A 22,681-nucleotide genomic window follows, 5' to 3' on the forward strand; every position below is an offset into this window, starting at 1 on the left:
GACGCGGCGGCCTCGGGCGCTGGCCGCTAGGGGCGCTGTCGAGGTGTCGACAGCAGCCCATAGCGCCACAGCAGAGATTGCCCAATTCTCCCTTAGTTCCTGGACGCGGCCGCAGCTCGCCCTGGCGACCTGCGGCTGCGTCTAGGAAGGGAGAATTGGGCGATCCCTGCTGTGTGCATGCACACAGCAGAGATCGCCCAATCCTCCTTTAGTTCCTGGACGCGGCCGCAGCTCGCCCTGGCGACCTGCGGCCGCGTCTAGGAAGGGAGAATTGGGCGATCCCTGCTGTGTGCATGCACACAGCAGAGATCGCCCAATCCTCCTTTACTTCCTGGACGCGGCCGCAGCTCGCCCTGGCGACCTGCGGCCGCGTCCAGGAAGGGAGAATTGGGCGATCCCTGCTGTGTGCATGCACACAGCAGAGATCGCCCAATCCTCCTTTAGTTCCTGGACGCGGCCGCAGCTCGCCCTGGCGACCTGCGGCCGCGTCCAGGAAGGGAGAATTGGGCGATCCCTGCTGTGTGCATGCACACAGCAGAGATCGCCCAATCCTCCTTTACTTCCTGGATGCGGCCGCAGCTCGCCCTGGCGACCTGCGGCCGCATCTAGGAAGGGAGAATTGGGCGATCCCTGCTGTGTGCATGCACACAGCAGAGATCGCCCAATCCTCCTTTACTTCCTGGATGCGGCCGCAGCTCGCCCTGGTGACCTGCGGCCGCATCTAGGAAGGGAGAATTGGGCGATCCCTGCTGTGTGCATGCACACAGCAGAGATCGCCCAATCCTCCTTTACTTCCTGGATGCGGCCGCAGCTCGCCCTGGCGACCTGCGGCCGCATCTAGGAAGGGAGAATTGGGCGATCCCTGCTGTGTGCATGCACACAGCAGAGATCGCCCAATCCTCCTTTACTTCCTGGATGCGGCCGCAGCTCGCCCTGACGACCTGCGGCCGCATCTAGGAAGGGAGAATTGGGCGATCCCTGCTGTGTGCATGCACACAGCAGAGATCGCCCAATCCTCCTTTACTTCCTGGATGCGGCCGCAGCTCGCCCTGGCGACCTGCGGCCGCATCTAGGAAGGGAGAATTGGGCGATCCCTGCTGTGTGCATGCACACAGCAGAGATCGCCCAATCCTCCTTTTACTTCCTGGACGCGGCCGCAGCTCGCCCTGGCGACCTGCGGCCGCGTCCAGGAAGGGAGAATTGGGCAAGGAGGAGGCAAGTGGACAATATCAACAGAAAGGAGGAAACCATGAAAATGAACAAAATCTGGCAAACATCATTTTAAAACTCTAAAATCAGGACAGTAAATAAAGAAACACACTCTGAAAAAGGGAATTCCAGACATGAAACAACCAGGTAACACCTCCCAACAAAGGATTCCCACAGGTAGGAATCAGCCAGATCTTGAAGCTGCAAGGCTTTTCACTCTAATCAAGGTGATTAATTGCAACATTCACTCTTGCCTCCAACAGACAAGAATTCTTTCTCCCACCCTGGACCTTCCACAGATATATAAACCTCTCTTGCTTAGTTTCCAACAGACCTCACAACCTCAGAGGATGCCTGCCATAGATGTGGGCGAAACGTCAGGAGAGAATACTTCTGGAACATGGCCACGCAGCCCGAAAGACATACAACAACCCTAAAGGGTAAATGTTTTCCTCCTGACATTGAGTCCAGTCATGTCTGATTCTGGGGTTTGGTGCTCATCTCCATTTCTAAGCCAAAGAGCCAGCCTTGTCCGTAGACTCCTCCAAGGTCATGTGGGATGACTGCATGGAGCGGCGTTACCTTCCCGCTGGAGCAGTACCTATTGATGCACTCACATTTGCATGTTTTTGAACTTCTGGGTTGGCAGAAGCTGGGGCTAACAGTGAGGGCTCACTCTGGTCCCCCAATTCAAATCTGCTGCGGCCTTTCAGTCCAGAATTTCAGCAGCTCAGCGCTTTCACACGCTGTGCCATCAGGGGATATTATTTCCTAAAGGTTGTGAATATACAATATTTCTGATTGGGTTTTTTTTTGTCTGTTAGAGGCAAGTATGAATGCTGCAATTAGGAAAAATGATAAGGATGTAAAGACCTTGCAGCTTTAAAGCCTGGCTGTTTCCTCCCTGAGTGAATTTTTTGTTGGGAGGTGTTAGCTGGCCCTGATTGTTTCCTGTCTGGAATTCCCCTGTTTTCAGAGTGGTGTTCTATGCGATATGTTATGTGCTTCTGCCGTCTGTGGCCGTGAGAAAACAGAGCATTTACCAGAGTTTGATGATGGGAATACTTTGTTGGGAGGTGTTAGCTGGCCCTCTCACGATATATTGAAAACATTGACTACAAAAATGCGTTGGATAATCCAGAACATTGGATAAGCGAGTGTTGGATAAGTGAGACTCCACTGTGATTACTACATAGCATTACTATGCATGGAACTACTTTTTCTGTCAAATTTGTTGTCCAACATGATGTTTTGGTGCTTAATTTGTAAAATCATAACCTATTTTGATGTTCAATAGGCTTTTTCTTAATCTCTCCTTATTATCCAACATATTTGCTTATCCAACGTTCTGCCGGCCTACTTATGTTGGATAAGTGAAACTCTACTCTACATGTTTAATGTTTAATCCCTTGTTTTGGGAGTTGTAGTTGGTGACTGAATGTTTTGTTAATTAATTAATTGAGTAGGGAGTTGTAGTTGCTGGGATTTATAGTTTTAATAATTATATATTATATATACTAGTTGTGCCCGACCACGCTTTGTTGTGGCAAAGTATGGTGGTATGGGAAATAAAGTATTGAGGAACTTGTGGTAGTTAAGGTAAAGGGTAAACATGTTGTCGAAGGCTTTCATGGCCGGGATCACAGGGTTGTTGTATGTCTTTCGGGCTGTGTGGCCATGTTCCAGAAGTATTCTCTCCTGACGTTTCGCCCACATCTATGGCAGGCATCCTCAGAGGTTGTGAGGTATACCTCACAACCTCTGAGGATGCCTGCCATAGATGTGGGCGAAACGTCAGGAGAGAATACTTCTGGAACATGGCCACACAGCCCGAAAGACATACAACAACCCTAAAGGGTAAATGTTTTTCCCCAGACATTAAGTCCAGTCATGTCTGATTCTGGGGTTTGGTGCTCATCTCCATTTCTAAGCCAAAGAGCCAGCCTTGTCCGTAGACTCCTCCAAGGTCATGTGGGATGACTGCATGGAGCGGCGTTACCTTCCCGCTGGAGCAGTACCTATTGATGCACTCACATTTGCATGTTTTTGAACTTCTGGGTTGGCAGAAGCTGGGGCTAACAGTGAGGGCTCACTCTGGTCCCCCAATTCAAACCTGCTGCAGCCTGTCGGTCCAGAATTTCAGCAGCTCAGCGCTTTCACATGCTGTGCCATCAGGGGATATTATTTCTTAAAGGTTGTGAATATACAATATTTCTGATTTTTTTTGTCTGTTAGAGGCAAGTATGAATGCTGCAATTAGGAAAAATGATAAGGATGTAATGGCTTTGCAGATTTACAGCCAGGCTGTTTCCTCTCTGAGTGAATTTTTTGTTGGGAGGTGTTAGCTGACCCTGATTGTTTCCTGTCTGGAATTCCCGTTTTCAGAGTGGTGTTCTTTGCGATATGGTATGTGCTTCTGCCGTCTGTGGCTGTGAGAAAACAGAGGATTTACCAGACTTTGATGATGGGAATACTTTGTTGGGAGGTGTTAGCTGGCCCTGATTGATTCATGACTGGATTTCCCCTGCTTTGCTACACCCATTACAATGGTCCACGCTGGCGTGGCACTTCTGAAGGACAAGAGTTCACTTCCTGAGAAAGGAAGTGTCTATTCTCCTGGGGCTGCGTTCTCCCAAACAAAACTGATCTGAAGCTAGTCTGAAGTCTGAAAAATCTTCTTAAGAGATATCATGACCAGGAAACCTTTGTGTAGTACTTGTAGACTAGAAATAACAAAAAAATTAAAATTGTTGCAAAGTTTATTAAAATATTTATTTATTAAAATGCAAGATTGGTGTTAATTCTATGTAATGTTACTATATGAACATAATGTTGTTAATAAACTTCTGGTTGTAAGGTAAACTCTTTTATCCATTCTATTCACCTCTACCTTCTACCTTTTATTTCTCGGTGATTGGGTTTTTTTGGGGGGGGGGCACCAAAATCCTGTTTCGCTTACACTTGAAAATTTCCTTGGGCCGGCCCTGATCACTGTATACCAATATTCCGTTAGAGGAGGCACGATATATATGTGAATCAACCTTGAACAGGAGGCCTAATCACCACCCTCCCACCTTTTTTTGTTGGATCTTCTTGATATTATTCTTGAAAAAAATTACTTTAAATTTGATGAAAAATACTATTTCCAAATACAAGGTGTAGCCATGGGCAGTCCTGTCGCGCCAGCGATAGCCAATTTATTCATGGATAATTTGGAGAATGAAACTATCTTGAATCACACAAAGAACCCTGTAGCGGACGGCATTATCAAATATTGTAGATTTATTGATGATATCTTTATCATTGTTAATTCACATCAGGAGGCAGTAACATTATTATCCTGGATCAATACAATTCACCTCAAAATTAAATTTACAGGAAACATCAGTTCTACATCCTTGATTTTTCTAGATGTCGTGGTTTCAAAGGAAAATGATCGATTGAAAGTGAGTAACCACCGTAAAACCACTGATAGAAACTCTTTGTTACATTACAACAGTTACCATCATTGGGCATTAAAAAATAATTTACCCTTTACACAGATGCTCAGGATTAAACGAAACTCCTCTACCCTACAGGACTTCAATCAGGAAATGGAAGAGACAAAAAGCAGGTTCAGAAATCGAGGTTACCCAGAGTCCATAATACAATCAGCCTACTCGAAGGTTGCCAGTATTCCTAGATCTAAACTCCTAGAGGACAAAATTAGACCAGTAGTAGACAGATTGATATGGCCACTCACACTTACAAGTTTGTCCAATCTAGCCATCAAAACTGTTAAAAAATACTGGAACTTGATAAGAGACATCCCTGGATGTGATAGACCCCCTTTGGTAGCATATAAAAGAACAAGGAATATTGGGGATATATTGGTACATTCAAACATAACCAATAGGCCCCGGACTGTAAAATCTAATCTGGTGGGCAACTATCGCTGCCATCATTGTTCAGTATGCAGCCAATTGATAGAGACCAAAATCTTGACACACCAACATCTATCATTCGAATTTAAATTTCCCCATTTTGCTACCTGTACAACCAAAGGGGTTATTTACATGATAATTTGTGATTGTAATTTATCATATGTGGGGCAGACTCGTCGAGAAGTTAAGAGCAGAATTATAGAGCACAGGAGCAAAATACGAAATCATGCCAGAGAATCCATACTGTACAAACATTTCTATGATCTACAGCATAGTCCTGAATCATTCAAATACCACATACTAGAAGTAGTATCACAATCCAAACATATGGACTTCAATAATAAACTTTTGCAAAGGGAAACATATTGGATTTTCAGATTACGGACAGAACATCCACAGGGCTTAAATGAACAAAATTCATACAGTTGTTATATATAGAACCTTATCATACTATAAATCCCTAATTGAATACACCCAATACAATAAGGGTACTCATAGCACCATCTGGTGATAATTTCTTCTATATCTTTAAATAAACCTCTCTGTTTCTTTAACATCTTCCCCTTTAAATTGAGGCAACCCCTTGATGCTTTTCATACTCGCAATTAGAATCCAACACACAGCAGAGTATCCCGTGAGTATATACTGTTTTAGAAATATACAATTTGTTTAAAAACAATTTTTTGGATGTATGTAACTCTTTAATGCTTATGGCCACTCCTTGTTCCTTTGACCTAGATTCCACTGTAAAAAACATGTATCTCTAAGGAGAACAAGTGTTAAATTTGGAACTGTGTAAGTATATTGCAATGTTTTTTATAGTTGTTATTCAATGGATAGGTAGTTACTTATATTTTGTGTATGTAACTATTGGTGTCTTTGATATACATTTCACAATGTAAATGACATGTATCTCTAAAGAGAACAAGGGTTAAGTTTGGAACCATGTTAGTATTAGGCAATGGATGATGTTTTATGGATATATTTTGTTACTTATGTTAGTGTACGTAACTATTTTCAGACCACCAGAGGAAGGCCTGATGCAGGGCCGAAACCGGTCGTGGCGGACTTACTCTTCTCGGCATTAGAATACACAATGCTGATTGCATTTCAATGTATATTGGACAATCCATTTGAGGCTGCTTGTTATTACTGTGAATTTAACGCCGGCTGCATTTCAATGTATATTGGACAATCCATTTGATGGTGTTTGATATTACTGTGAATTTAAACAGTATACTAATTTGCCAGACATATTGTTTACTGAACTGGTTCATTTTCAATTGTATATATAGGAGGTCATTTGTGTTTGAGTTTACTTTTAAAATGTCCCAGTTTCCTCAGTCCTTTATCTGTCCCCCCTTCATCCTCATCTTTTTTCAGTTGCTGCAAATTGAGGTCCCAAACTATTTAGAGTTTTAAGTAACATCACGAAGAACTGAATTCAGACCAGAAGCATATTGGCAGCCAGTGCAATACTTTTGAAACTGGCATTACAGTATAAGTTTTTGATCCTGCTGCATTTTTGAACTAATTTTTATTCATATAGAAAGAAAACACACTAGAAAGCATGTTTATAATAAATATTGCTAACTACCCACAACAACATGCTACTAGACTAAATCAAAAGCATACTAACCCAACACACATCTGCATTAACATCCAAATACAAGTACATGACAACAGAGACAATTCTGTAGCTGCTGCATTTTGCTTTGGCTGCAATTTCTGCGCCATCTTCAAGGGAAGCCCCAAATACAATGCATTGCAGTAGTCTAATTTGAAAGTTGCCTGAGAATGGCCTACTGTGGGTTAAGCTATTTTTCTTAATGTGGATTGTGTGAACCTTGAATGTTGACTGTCTTTTATTAGTGTTTTCCCCCCAAAATAAAATATGAGCCTATATAAAGTCGTGTGTGTGTGCTGTGGTTTAAACTTTGAATATTTGTTTTAATGATTTTAAACTGTGGATGCTTTTAATATTGTTTATATATTTAATTCTGTTTCAATGTTTGTATATTTGTATATTTTAAATTCTTGGCTAATGCTTTTATGTTTGAGTCTCCTTCAGGAGAGATAAAACAGGGTAAAAATATAATAGACATTGACAAAATCACGATCTGCCAACTGCAAAAGGCCACCCTAATGGGATCTGCACGCATCATCCGAAAATACATCACACAGTCCTAGACGCTTGGGAAGTGCTCGACTTGTGATTTTGTGATACGAAATCCAGCATATCTATCTTGTTTGCTGTGTCATAATAAAATAATAATAATAATAGTAATAAATAATAATAATGATAATGTCTGCCTTCACACAATTTGAGTGAAGGTTTTGTGTCCTAATCAGATTCTTAAAAACCAACACAGGGGCACCATTTTCAGTTATATACCTGCATTTTAACTTGCTTTAAACTGTATTCATTTTAGTCATTAAATAGCTTTAATTTTACATTTGCATATCTACCAGAATGAAGAAAAAAGCTATACATACATACATAAAAATGCACATAAATATAGACATTCTTGAACAATGTTTCCTGGTGTTTTGTTTGCTTTTAATTTATCAAGTGGTTCAATATGCTTTTAATATATCTGGCCAATTTGTTTCCAGCCTTAAAAATAGGTTAAATGGGTTGTATCACAGGCCATGCTGAAATCCCACAATCTCAGGTGGGAAATCAGCATTTGAATAACTAAAACTCACCCATGAGATGCAGTGAATAAGGAAATATCTTATAGGAAGCATTGTGCTGTTGGAACACAAACAAGAAACAGTAGGAAAATAATAACAAAGAACTCCAGTACATAAGATCAAGCCATTGTATTGGTAACACAATTACTAGAACAATTACTTATATGAACATGTTCAGTTCAAAATTATAAAACAACACTAGAGCCCCCAGTGATGCAGTGGGTTAAATTGCTGAGCTGCTGAACTTGCTGACCAAAAGGTCGGTGGTTTGAATCCAGGGAGTGGAGTGAGCTCTTGCTGTTAGCCCCAGCTTCTGCAAACCTAACAGTTCGAAAATATGCAAATGTGAGTAAATTAACAGGTACTGCTCCAGCAGGAATGTAATGGTGCTCCATGCAATCATGCCAGCCACATGTCCTGGGAGGCGTCTTTGAACAACGCCAGCTCTTTAGCTTAGAAATAGAGATGAGCACCAACCAGCAGAGTCAGAATCGACTAGATTTAATGTCAAGGGGAAAGATCAAAGGTATAACTGTATAATACTTCATATGCTCTAAAAGCACATGAAGATGACAATGCAAATAACAATGGAGGGTCAGTGAGTGGAGGACCACTGAAAAAAGCTCTACCAACCCAAGCAAAAAAGGAACCCTAGTGCATATCTATTTATTTCCTTTATTTCTTATCTCCTGATCTAGGGGCATCAACGGGGCTAACAGCAAACATGACATAATGCAACAAACATGGCACAAAAGTGCATAAAGTGTCTTATGTCTTCCTGGCCCACTCCCAGCAGGGTTTCGGTCAGTACAAAAGAGCTACATCACCGGCAAGAGGCAATTTAATATTGCACAGAAATAACACTTCTATAAAGGAACCAGAATCCTCAAGAGAAGCCCAGTTTTGGGGATGCGTGGAGGACATCTCAGCCCAGCCACTAACTAACCAGAAGGCTTTGACCCTCCCTTTAACATTTCTGGCAATAAGTTAGGACATTAATAATAAAAACTGTATTTCTAGACCGCCCTCTCTCCCCAGAGGGACTCAGGACGGTTTACAGACATATAAAATGGCAAACATTGTGGTAATTCTGGATGTTCTCTGATTTGCTATCTCTTGCTCATGTGATTCTAATAGTTTTGCAAGATTTGCATCAAAGTGGAATGGAGTTTGGGGAGTCTGTGAAAGTGCTACAGCATCAGAATACATAACACAGTCTAACTGGCTCACTTTAGATTCATATTCAATCTAGCGTACCTTAATAATAAATTACAAACAACTACTTAAAGAGCAATATTGGATATTGCGACATTCAAGTTTTAATCCAAGGCTGGGCATGAAGTCTGCCACCCATTTGTCAGCACCACATCCATGTCAGGCCCATCTGTCTCCATAATAACTTTTTTTAAGGTCAGAAAGGTGGATTGTTGCTCTAGCAACAGAGGACACCTTGAGGTTGGGTTTTGTTTTGCAGACGACTTTCTTTTGTGGACTGGAACTTCTGGACACTATGGGATTTGAAAGAATGTGCAAACTTTGTTTTGTGAAAAGAGAGAATTATTCCATAGACCAGTAGAGATTGCAAGTCACCTGTCAACTGATGGCAACCCCATAAATAAGATTCCCGATTGCCTCCCAAGATCAGGAAATAGGAAGCTGGTACTAAAGACCTCTGTGAAGGTTCCTGACATCTGATTTAATAAAATGCAGATACCCAGATGCCCAGAAGCACCATCTCCACTTTGGACATCAGTCTGGGCCTTTAAAAAATCAGTTCACAAAGATTAAGTAATTAAACATCTTGGCTTATACTAATGCAGAGGTGAGCAAAATATGGACTGCCCATTGTTGTTTTGAGATTTCAATTCCTAAATCAATGTAAGGAATGTGGGAACAGCAATCTGACAAATTAAATGTAGGACCAATTGCTCTTGTGCTCCAGAAGACTTTTGCACATCTCCAAAAGGGATGGACCAGCCAAGAATGGATCAAAAATCTACAAATATGTTAAAAAAGCACCAAGGGGCATGGCTAGGGTAAAAACTTAGCTTTAAGGATGTAGTATGAAGACCAAGTTGGCCCTAAAGCCTGATCTTGGAGAAAGACAAGGTAGCAAAATGGGTTGCTCTGTCCAACATGTAAACTTTCCCTAGACACAAATAGGAATGTTTAAACATTCCCTCTCAGTGAACAGGATCATATTGCAATTGGAGCAGATCAGTACCATGGCAGATATGTGTAGCATTTAAAAAAAGGTAAAACAGACAGCCATGTATAAAAACTTCAATTGTAAAAACAGGCAAGTGAAACCATGAGAATCTATCCTTTATTTTACAAATTTGGATTGCAGGCTCCAGTCTGAACATGCCACCGTGTTGTTGCTGCTAATTCATCCAAACTCTGAAAGATCCCTCTATCCCTGCCTTAAAAAGAAGCAATGAAGCAACAGTGGCAACTGCTCATCCCCCAACCTGCTTCTCAACATGGGAGAAGATCAATGGGGTAGTTTGGAGGACTAACATGGACTTAGTAGAGACTTTTCAAATCCCTCATGCCTTTATGAACTAGCTTGCAAAGTCTTGCTCTTTTAAAGGGGCCCTATTTGGGAGAGGAACTGTTCTGATTTTCATGGCCAATGCTGAATATTTCCATTGTCATTTTTATTGCAAGCAGTGTGACTCATGGCATGCCATAAAGACTATAGAATGTATGTACTGTGGATGAGGCTATACAACTATTGAGTGGCTCAAGAAACTGGACTTGCAAGAGACTCCAGTTGAAACGATGCAGAGGTTGCTGGAAGATGGCATGGAGGGAGGTATTGGGCATGATCTCAAAGCTCCCAAACAATGGGTTGCACTGCAGTTTCTCCCAGGAGGAGGCATCCCAGACACCAGCCTCCCTCTTGAGGTCTAGCCATAGCTTCTGAGCTGGAAGTGAGTTCTCCATGTTGAGCTACATCCAGTGCCAGGACACTGCTGCATACCCTATCTAGCAAGAGGGTATAGACCCACAGTTACTAGGCTTTTTCTTGGCTGGAGCTAGAGAACACTGATGCTGTATTATTGGAGACTTCTTCGCTATTTCTGAAAGAGCTCTCTGTATCTATTGAAAGCCCATGCTTTCAGAAGATACAGCATTCAGAAGCATTAGCTGGTGGTCCACCTCACTATTCCCTTGACTTGGGAAGGGGATGAAGTTTTCCTTAATGTTGCAGAAGGTGTTTTTGAGCAACACGATATTGGACAGGTCTAAAGAATGCTGGTCTTTGGAGATAAGGAGGTTCCATTGTAGCAGGTGATTGTACCATTTGTACTCCTGGCTTGGATTCCCCGCACCATAATGCTCCTGCTCAAAGCACTTGAAGCCACCGGAAACTATAGATTCCCTGGAAAAGACGAAGAATGGAAAGCATGGAACTGAAGTGGTGAGTACAACATCACTTGTATGTAAACTGCACTTAGATATTGCATAGGAGCACATACAAGACATTCCTTGAGTTGTGCCTTTTTTCCTATTGTGCATGTAGAAGTCATTTCTGGGACTCCATTCCTCCCCTCCAACATCTCCACATTCCATGTTCTAGAAATGGAACCATGCTGTTGGAGCATACCCTAAGAGCCAGGAAGAAACACCAAGATCTCGAGCACTCATAGACATTAAAATAATCATAGCCAGTGGAAGACTTTGATTTATCCGCTGCTCAGCCTACCAGCCTAAGCAAAAATTGACTCTCCTGCAAAGAGGGACTCCTGCTTTCCTGACCTATGATGTCAAATCCTTGGACACTAGAAAGAACTATATCAGCTACAAGAGGCATTTGAATATTGCACAGAAAAGTTCGTGAACAGAACTTTTTCCAAATCCTGGAACATGAGGACTTTGCTTTAGTGCATCCTGCACTTTGAAAGAAAATATGCAAAAATATGTGATTTTCAAGGGAGGGTGGTCTATGTTGAAGAAGTGAGGGTGACTTAACTATTTGATTATTACTATATTATTTATTATATATCTTGCTTTCTTAACAAGATTCAAAATGGCTAGAAAGTTTACTGACCTGATTTCATCAAATGTAGATCTCCATTACACTAGATGGGCCATTGGTACTGTGGCAGATTCAGTTTGGGATTTAAAACTTTATATAACAAAGATTAAGGAATTTGACATATACTATGTAGATCGCAGATGTGCAAAGTGACATATTTCAAATGTTCAGTTTTGATTGTAAACCCTATTGGCCCCTAATCGGGTACTGCAACCACAAACTAATAGGCCTTACTTAACTCATATCTACATTTTATTATTTATTAATATTAAATATTTAATTAATAATTTTTAGCTTTATTTATATCCTGCCTTTCTCCCCGTAGGAACTCAAGGTGGCTAGCAACAATACAATCCTGTAACAATTTAAAACAAAGCAAATACAAAACAAATGTTAGTGGGTGTGTGTATATACAGTTAAGAACAATGAATACAATTAAAATTACATTTAAAATCCAGCCCCGCCCTCCAATAATTCCACAGACAACCACTCTTGAGTTACAGGAGGTTGGCCATCCCCCAATAGGATGTGTAGTCAAGAACCAAAAGCCAAAATGTCAAAAAGCACAACTTGGGTAATATCACAGCTTTAAGGAAGTCAGTCGTACGATGATGTCAAGTTTCAAAGCTAAGCCTTGGTGGAGGAAAAGGTAGCAAAATGGGATTACCAGGCCAATGTAAATGGTTACTAAAGTGCACTGTAAGCAATAGCAGCATTAAAGAAACAATAATGGAGGGAGAGGCGGCAGGATGGAGTGCCTAGCCAAGATGTGATTGTATTACCCACCTGAGGCCAGGTTGACTCCATTCTAACTGTGAATAATTTGAATATTAAACTACTTATACTGTTTGAATTCACAGTAATCACAAACAATATTGTATGGGTTTTTCAGAGCGTTCCATGTAGAAATTCGCTCCCCATGGCTACTCCATCTTTCTGTTAGAATTCATTGTCTCACTGGAAGTAGTTTGTGGTGAGGTAATGGTGAAACAGGGCTGTGATGTCTGGTTGATTAGTGCAATGGTGTCTGCTACTGGGACCCTGGTAAATAGAGATATCACATCAAAGCTGATCAGTTTGTTATTGGTGTTGAGCTTGAAGTTGCTGATTTTTAATATGAAGTTGGCCGAGTCCTTGATGTAGTGCATAGTGAGCCCAATATGGGTTTGTAGCTGTGGGGCCAGAAATTTTGCCAAGTTGTGTATGTATTTTAATAGTGTTGGAGAGTAGCTCCCATTTCCTTTTACCTAGCCCTTTCATTAGCTAGTTAAGAAATGTAGTCAATTTTTTCTAAGTTGGTAACTTAAAATTAATTGCTGTGTTTTTTGAATATGTTTCAGTTCAGGGAAGTAACTGGAGCTGAACATTCTCCTCTGCTAAAAGAAAGGCTCATTCCTAATAGTTCTCCCAAAAAGGTTAACACGTTGGCAAACCCTTAACTTCCAGAAAATGAATATACAAACAAACATGTTTATTTCGGTCAGTGACTCACACATTAAAGGAACCAGTTAAACATAAATAAAAGCATTTATTTAGGCATTAAAATACAGCTTTAAAAAGTTAAAAAAACAGTGCTAAGTTTGAGACTTAAGACAGCATTGAATGCTTGTATATTAAAACAATGTTAGCAATAATAAAAGTTAAAAGCTAATAAAATCCTTTTGAGACTGCACGGACAAGCTAATTGCTGATGAATGACGCTTGTAACAGGAGGAAAGAATCTAGATTTTTTTTCATGTCAGGAGCAACCGGGGTTGCTTCTGGAGTGAGAGAATTGCCTGTCTGCAAGGACGTTGCCCAGGGGACGCCCAGATGTTTTGATGTTTTACCATCCTTGTGGGAGGCTTCTCTCATGTCCCCGCATGGAGCTGGAGCTAATAGAGGGAGCTCATCCACGCTCTCCCCGGGTGGGATTCGAACCTTCAGGTCAGCAACCCAACCTTCAAGTCACAAGGCTTTTATTCCCTAGGCCACCGGAGGCTCCAAGAATCTAGATCAGGCATGGGCTGATACCGGCTGTTAGGAATTGTGGGAGTTGAAGTCCAAAACACCTGGAGGACCCAAGTTTGCCCATGCCTGATCTAGAGGGATAGGAGAACATAGGGAAAAATATTGCACTTGTAGTGGATTACTGCTCAAACACAGACATACATCCTTTCAGAAAGGATACACACAATTATTGCCATGTTGCAAAGCTTTTTTTTTACTCTTAAGTGGTCCCTTTTCAATGCGAAGTCACTGGAGAGTAAGGAGATTAGCTGAACCCATAAATGAGTCAAACGCAACATCAGAAAGTCAGTTTCTGGAACATATTTGGGGTTGAAGAGGAGAGCTGTGCAAGGCTCAAACTAAATGAAACTGCTGAAGTTTTGATCGAGAAGGTCCATGTCTATAATTGGGAATGCCTGCAGCTTGGCACTAAGGTGAGGATGCTGTCAAACACTGATATATCAATGTTGGCTGAAACAACATTTCAAAGCAAGCTGCAGAGATAGTTAGCCATGATCTCAAAACTCCCAAACAAAGGCTCAGAGCTTTTCCATCCAGAAAAGGGCATCTCGATGCTGGCCTCTGCTTCAAAGTTTGCAGCCAAGCTTTGTGAAGGTGCAGGTCTGGCTAGAACCAGATGGGAGGATGCTTCAGGAGAATAGATCTCTGTGGATTATTGTACAATAGTGGTCATTTGTCCTCCTTAGCAGCTGGAATAATCCAATGTTGTGTCAGTGCTGATGTTCTGCTTCCTCAAGGAGCAATTCTTGATTTTCTTGTCCCCAACTGATTTCCTTGGATGGTTTGGAAACCAGTTCTTGATCTTCCTGATTCAGGAGATGGTCTACTCTTTCTCTAATGTAGTGGTCTGCATTATTAAGAAGGACACGCATGCGCAGGTCAGTCGAGTGTTTCTCATTGAAGACAAAGAGTTTCCAGTGAGAGACATCCTTCAAATAGGTGCATCGCTTGTACTGCTGCACTGGGTTTTCTGCGCCATTGCTGTCCTGCTCACAAGTCTTGCGCTTCATGCCATGAGTCTCCATGGTTTCTCTTGAAGAGACAAAAAAGAAAAAGAAAAAGAAAAGGCACATCAGAATAGGAGATCAACAGCTGCAGTGTGAGTCACATTTTATATGTTTATTATGACCTATGTTTATTTATACCCAGCTTTATCTCTCTCAAAAGACTCAAAGTGGCTTACATTAAAAGTTTGACCACACAATTGAAAATATACAAATGGTTATGGTTTTCTGTGGGTGTTATGGAAAACTACCCAAAACAGCAGAGCACCCAAAAATATGCAAACACAGGAAACTTATAGTTGAGCATTCAGCTCACAGCAAGGAGAGCATGAACTGCCATGAGGCTGTAAAGAATGTAGAGTTTAGGAGGCAAAGATGCAAAGATCTGTCTTTAAAATCACAAAAGGATTATTTACAACAATAACATTTACTAATAGTAAATAATTGGATCTGAGCTACACTAACTAGCCCCATGTCTTCTAGGGTTCAAAAGAGAGGGGAAAATCTGCAAGCACACATCTGAGATGGTGGTGGGATATAAGAATAAAGTTATTATTATGTTATAAATAAAGATTTATTATTATTGCTATTAATACAGAAGAACAATCCTAGCAGGAAAAGCAGTGATGGCATGGGGACGCAAAGAGGAAAAAATGCACTATAGAAAAGTGGAACCACTATATTTATTTTTGAATTTTCTATAAATTATTTATTCAGCTATTGAACTAACTTTAAGACCGAGAAAGAAATAATGACAAAGTATTACTCTGGTGCCTCAACATCATCTGGAGGTCCTTCTTCAGTCTTATGTTTTTCCAGTCTTGCTATCAATTCTTTAGCTGGGTTGAAGACACCATTTGTTTGTTTGTCACACACACAACACCTTTGAGATTTGCGATAATGTTGCAGGGCACAGCTCTCACAGAAGTAGTGTTTACACTTGGTCACCACAGGGTTCTTGAAGGAATTTCTGCAAATGAAACACTTGAAAGGAAGGTCTTCATCATCACTGCTAACTTCATAGTTTTCATCATCGTTAACTCCATAGCATCCTTCATCCAACTCTTGCTCAATTTGCCACCCATGCTTGTAGTCTGATTGATCGTGGAGAAATTTACAGCTATCTCCAAAGCCACAAAACCCAGTTTCTTTGTAGCCTTTACAGATATCAGGTTGATAGTTCCACCATACAGTGGCCCTGAAGTGCTCTGGGGCTCGTATAGGTCCCTTCCTTACCATGCCTGATGAAGCATTTCCCATGGACGTATCTTTTGGCTTTACATACTTTTGGTAATTATTGATCCCACGATAAATCTTATCATCTTCTTTTCCTCTAAGTTTGTTCTGAATTTGTTTGCTGCATTCAAAGATGGCTTGGGCATCATTCTCCTTCTCAGTGTCCAGCTCATATACAGCTGTCGCTCCCATGTCCTCGGGACCTACAGGTTTCATAGATCTTGTAAACTTATAGGCCACTCCAATTCCTTCAGGCTTGCCCTCATAAGCACTACTGCTTGTGCCATATGAAGTCTTCTGAGTCATAGCATTGGAAATTTATTTTTTTCTCTCCTTCCTGACGACCGTACTGCTTTCATCACTACTCTCCCCGGACTCCCTGTCGCTGGCGGGTCTCTTGCGCTGAGCCCTCCCCGGCACAGGCCGACGCGTCTTGAAGAGGAAGCTGCAAACAGGCTGCTCCTCCGCCATCTTGGTTGGGAGTCCAACTATATTTATGATCAGGTCCAATCTGAAATCATAGCATATGTAATCTGGGAAGATCTGGCCGGGGTGGTCCATGCCTTGGTCACCTCCAGACTGGACTACTGTAATGCGCTCTACATGGGGCTGCCCTTGAAAACGGCTCGGAAGTTCCAACTGGTCCAACGAGCGGCAGCCAGGATGTTAACTGGGGCCCCTTACAGAGAGAGGTCAACCCTCCTGTTCAAGGAGCTCCACTGGCTGCCATTTACTTTCCGAGCCCAATTTAAGGTGCAGGTGCTTACCTACAAAGCCCTGAACGGTTTGGGACCATCCTACCTCCGTGACCGCATCTCCGTCTACGAACCCACGCGTTCACTTCGGTCATCTGGAGAGGCCCTGCTCGTGATCCCGCCTGCGTCGCAAGTTGGTGGGGACACGAGACAGGGCCTTCTCTGTGGTGGCCCCCCGACTCTGGAACCCCCTCCCCAAGGATCTCAGACAGGCCCCTACATTGGCAGTCTTCAGAAAGAACTTGAAGACCTGGCTGTTCCAATGTGCCTTCCCAGATTAATAGGAAATCTCCAATACCAAGTCCCATAAACACTTTATTAGAACTAAGATCGTATATTGCACTCTGCACTTGCCCTATAAGCCTTATATATCACCTGTCACATCAGCACTTTTAACCTTGTACCCATTACTCTGTCCCGGCCCAGTTTTATTGTGTTTTAGCGTATTGTTTATTGCTTGTTGTTTATACTGTTTTAATTGTTTTTAATTTGCCTTTTGTTTGTATTGTTATATTGTGTGTTGAGGCCTTGGCCTTTGTAAGCCGCATCGAGTCCTTCGGGAGATGCTAGTGGGGTACAAATAAAGTTTAATAATAATAATAATAATAATAATAATAAAGACAAACAGGAGGATAAAACAGAAATTAAAAATAAATGGAAGCCATACATAGAATGGATAGAAAGCGGTGAAGTCAATGCAAATACTATACAGAAATTAAAGGAATTTGAGCGTTGTTAAGGATAAAGATATGGGGAAAATATGTGGTCGGGGGAAGAGTGATAGGGAGTAGGGATGGGGAGTGCTACTAGTATGATATGAATATATGATGTGGATTTGCCATATGATGCAAAACTGCAAACGATGCTGCTGAACTGGGTCCCGCTAAAAGAGGCTCCCCGTAATAAAATACTTTTCTCCTGTTTTTCCTAATGGCAAACTTTTCAAATGCATACAGACTGGAAGTATTTGAAATAAACAGTGTTTTCCACCGTGCTGTATGTTTTGTTTTTGAAAAATAAAATGTTGTTGTATGGTCTATTGCACCATGTCACAAAATTTTCGGGGGGGGGGGGGGAGGGGGGAGGAGGAATCTGTCCCAGTTTTGAAAATGTTATTTTCTGTTTAATTGTTTGGTCCTTACTTTGAAAGTAGTTGTTATACTCCAGAAACTTTGTTTTTCTCCGTGCCACAAAGTAGGTTGCATTGGTCAAGATTCTAGGACAGCCATGGGCAAACTTCGGTTCTCCAGATGTTTTGGACTTCAACTCCCACAATTTCTAACACAGAATCCCCATGAACAACAAAAAATACTGGAGGTTTTTGGAGGGATTTAGTATAGTTCACCTGCAATCAATTTGCACTCTGAACTCCACCAAAGATAGCATTGGACCAAACTTGGCACACAGAGTCCCCGTGACCAGCAAAAAATACTGGAGGTCTTTGGGGAAAATTCATCTTGATTTGGGAGAGTTGTAGTCCACCTACATCCAGAGAGCACTGTAAACTCAAACACCAATGGATCTGGACCACACTTGGCACACATACATGATATGCCAAAATTTGATTACTGGAGGGGTTTGGGGGGAACTGACTTTTCTGGGAGTTGTAGTTCACCCACAACCAGAGAAATTGTGGTATCTACCGATTCTGGATCTGGACCAAACTTGGCACACAGAACCCCCATGACTAACTCAACCTACTGGAGGGGTTTGATGAGACTGACTTACCGTAGTGGGAGTTGTAGTTTACCCTACAGCTAGAAAGCACACTCAACCCCACCGATGATGCATCCAGAGCAAACTTGCCCATTATAACGAACTTTAAGTAGTGATGGAATTTCTCGGGGTTAACCTAGCAGGATGTGAGTTGTAGTTCACCCACAACCTTATGCATTTTGTACAATTTAAACAATAAGACTTTTTCAAATAACCCGGCCAACGCCGGGTACCCAAGCTAGTAATTAAATTAAACCTAGAAACTTTTGGATCTGCGCTCTCAGGTTGACACGGAAGAAAAAGAAACAAGGCTGCAGTACTTACCAAATAAATCGAATTCGGGGTGGAAATAAGAGGTTCGCCAGAAGTCTCTCTCTCCCTTCAAAGTTGTGTTCTCGGATGCAACTGGAGCACCAAGAGCGACTTCAAAAAGCAATCGGTGTATGTCCACGGATCTAGGCATGCGATGCTCTTGGAGTGATAGACTGGGATTCGGCTCCCGCTTTAAATCCGAATGAAGCCTGGGAGGAAGGGGCTAGGAGGGCTTGGCGGTCATTGGTGGGTTTCCAAAAGGCGCGCTCTGATTGGCTGCATCCTTACCTTAAGTCAGGTAAAGGCGCAGCTGCCTCTTTGTCCGACCTTTAGGGGGCGCTGATGCCCTGAGTCGGGAAGGCGAATAAAAGTGATAATAATGATGATAAAGAAATAATATAGTTAGTTCTCCCGAGTGAAGAAGAGGGCCAGGAAGACATCATTCCACCATGTCTTCTGTGTCAATATAACAATATAATATTATGCTATACTAATAATAAAATATATTGTATATACATATAATAATTGTATTACATATAATGTAATACAATATAAAAATTATAAAAAATACACTATTATAATTGTATATATTACATGTAATATTGCAATACAGTGATATAGTACAATATAGTAATATATGATGCACTGAGCTGGAGACTGAAAGGCCCCAGGTTCACTGGACTTAATGTCAGGGGAAACCTTTACCATTACTATATACATATAACTTGTAAGCCGCCCTGAATCCCCTTCGGGGTGAGAAGGGTGGGATATAAATGTCTCTAATAATAATAATAATAATAATAATAATAATAATAATAACTTTTAATATGTTGTATGCCGCTTTGGGTCCCGTGAGGAAGAAAAGCGGGATATAAATAAAGATTATTATTATTATTATTATTATTATTATTATTATTATTATTATTAATCAAGATGGCCAATTGCAACATTCACACTTGCCTCAAGCAAACAAGAGTTCTTTCTCTCACCCTGGACATTCCACAGATGTATAAACCCCACTTGCCTAGTTTCCAATAAACCTCACAACTTCTGAGGATTCCTGCCATAGATGTGGGCGAACCTTCAGGAGAGAATGCTTCTGGAGCATGGCCATACTGCCTGGAAAACTTACAGCAACAACTTATTATTATTATTATTATTATTATTATTATTATTATTATTATTATTATGTCATAATAATAAAAATAATAAATAGTATTATTATACCACCTCATCCTGTTGGGAAATGAGGAACATAAACTAAATAAAATCACTAATAAATATATACTATCCAGAGCAGGTACTAGCTGCTCTGGATTCCAAGGGAATAATCTACTTCAACTTTTTTTCTTTGCTTCCAAATTTCTGCCCTTGATGCTGTCACCTAAAACGTCAATTAAGCATTTGAAAATGGTTTTGGCATCTGAAGAACAGAAGGGCATTTACCCTGTGGAAGTGATGCAGTTTGACAACACTTTTAACTGCTATGGAATCCAGGGAGTTGTAGCTTTGCAAGGTCTAAGCCTCCTCTGCCAAAGAGGGCTGATGCTTCAGCAAACTACAAGTCCCAAAACTACAAGAGGGCTGTTATAGGTGTGTCAAAACTACAGTGAAGATATAACCAAGATGCATTCATAATGTGTTGCTTTCCATCTACAGACTAACTCAAGCATCCCCACTTTGGTCTTCAACACATAAAGTCTGTAAAGGGTCACATTTTGGCCTCTTGCAGATAGGTTTCCAGAGGTGTTAAAAACCCCTGGAGGAACGTGAAGAACACATCAATTTACATATGATTGCGGTATTGTCTTGTTGTTTCAGCCTCCTGCAAACTGCCAGATAACTACACCCAGTGTTTTCATATGTTAACTTGAGTCCATTCAATGGGCTTTCCTGACCTGGGATTTATCTCCTGGGCTTGGCATAGATAGCACCTAAGGCCAAATGTCCCTTAATGGCTCCAGACCCACTTTATTTTGGCAGCTAATTTGGGTCAGCCCAATTTAGAATATATTTTGATGGATTTAAACTGTGTATTTTTAGTGCTGTTTGTGTTTAATTCTGTTTTAATGTTTGTATATTTGTATATTTGAAATTGAATACTAATGCTTTGATGACTAAATATGATCCCTGGGGAAGGCAATGGCAAACCACCCCAGTATTCTTGCCATGAAAACGACATGGATCAGTACAGCCAGATAAATGTCGCTATACCATCGGAAGATAGGACCCCCAAGTCGGAAGATGGTCAAAATGCTACTGGGGAGGAGCAGAGGACTAGTCCAAGTAGCCCCAGATGTGATGACGCAGTCAGCTCAAAGCCAGAAGGAAGGCTAACGGCCGATGGTGCTGGAGGTGAAGGACGAATCGGATGTTCTAGAGATCAACACAGTATGGAATGTAAGTTCTATGAGCCAGGGCAAACTGGACGTGGTTATTGGTGAGATGTCAAGATTAAAGATAGACATTCTGGGAGTCAGTGAACTGAAATGGACTGGAATGGGTCACTTCACAAAAGATGACCACCAAATTTACTACTGCGGACAAGAGGAACACCAAAGAAATGGAATAGCCTTCATAGTTAATAATAAAGTTGCGAAAGCAGTGATTGGATACAACCCAAAAAATGATAGAATGATCTCAATTCGAGTTCAAGGCAAGCTGTTTAACATCACAGTGATCCAAATATAAGCCCCAACCACAGCTGCTGAAGAAGCAGAATTAGATCAGTTCTATGAGGATCTGCAGCACCTACTGGATAACACACCAAAAAGAGACATTATTCTCATTACAGGAGATTGGAATGCTAAGGTGGGCAGTCAAATGATAACCGGGATCACAGGCAAGCATGGTTTGGGACAACCAAATGAAGCAGGACATAGGCTGATAGAATTTTGCCAGGAAAACTCTCTGTGCATAACAAACACTCTCTTCCAACAACCTAAAAGACAGGTTTACACATGGACTTCACCAGATGGTCAACACCGAAATCAGATTGACTACATCCTCTGCAGCCAAAGATGGTGGACAGTCAGTGAAAACAAGACCTGGAGCTGACTGTAGTTCAGACCACGAACTTCTTATTGCAAAATTTAGAATCAGACTAAAGAGAATGGGGAAAATACACAGACCAATTAGATATGATCTCACAAATATTCCTAATGAATATGCAGTGGAAGTGAAGAATAGATTTCAGGGACTAGACTTGATAAATAGAGTCCCAGAAGAACTATGGAAAGAAGTCCACAACATTGTTCAGGAGGCAGCAACAAAGTACATCCCAAAGAAAAAGAAAACCAAGAAGGCAAAATGGTTGTCTGCTGAGACACTGGAAGTAGCCCAAGAAAGAAGGAAGGCGAAAGGAAACAGCGATAAGGGGAGATATGCCCAACTAAATGCACAATTCCAGAGGTTAGCCAGGAGAGACAAGGAACTATTTTTAAACAAGCAATGCATGGAAGTGGAAGAAGACAATAGAATAGGAAGGACAAGAGACCTCTTCCAGAAAATCAGAAACATCGGAGGCAAATTTCAGGCAAAAATGGGCATGATCAAAAACAAAGATGGCAAAGACCTAACAGAAGCTGAAGAAATCAAGAAAAGGTGGCGAGAATCTACAGAAGATCTGTATAAGAGGGATAAAAATATAGAAGATAGCTTTGACGGTGTGATGAATGAATTAGAACCAGACATCCTGAGAAGTAAGGTTGAATGGGCCTTAAGAAGCACTGCTAACAACAAGGCAGCAGGAGACGATGGGATCCCAGCTGAACT

At 41.4% G+C, this 22,681-nt stretch overlaps 1 protein-coding gene and 1 pseudogene across 1 annotated transcript; one reads left to right on the forward strand and one right to left on the reverse strand.

The window, feature by feature from the left end:
• The first annotated feature begins 4,202 nt into the window (after positions 1-4,202).
• LOC134293793 (uncharacterized) lies at positions 4,203-7,041 on the forward strand. The gene is made up of 2 exons (XM_062962491.1): positions 4,203-5,927; positions 6,154-7,041. The coding sequence occupies exon 1, from the start codon at positions 4,374-4,376 to the stop codon at positions 5,568-5,570; it is 1,197 nt and encodes a 398-aa protein (XP_062818561.1). The 5' UTR covers positions 4,203-4,373; the 3' UTR covers positions 5,571-5,927; positions 6,154-7,041.
• Positions 7,042-15,566: 8,525 nt separating this feature from the next.
• Positions 15,567-16,606, reverse strand: LOC100564992 (E3 ubiquitin-protein ligase RNF113A-like; annotated as a pseudogene).
• Between the last annotated feature and the right edge of the window lie 6,075 nt (positions 16,607-22,681).

Source organism: Anolis carolinensis, unplaced genomic scaffold (genome assembly GCF_035594765.1).
Source record: "Anolis carolinensis isolate JA03-04 unplaced genomic scaffold, rAnoCar3.1.pri scaffold_10, whole genome shotgun sequence".
NCBI lineage: Eukaryota > Metazoa > Chordata > Lepidosauria > Squamata > Dactyloidae > Anolis > Anolis carolinensis.

Bases quoted from the DNA above. Each gene is read 5' to 3' on its own strand.
- LOC134293793 (XM_062962491.1), top strand. From the start codon at position 4,374: ATGGGCAGTCCTGTCGCGCCAGCGATAGCCAATTTATTCATGGATAAT.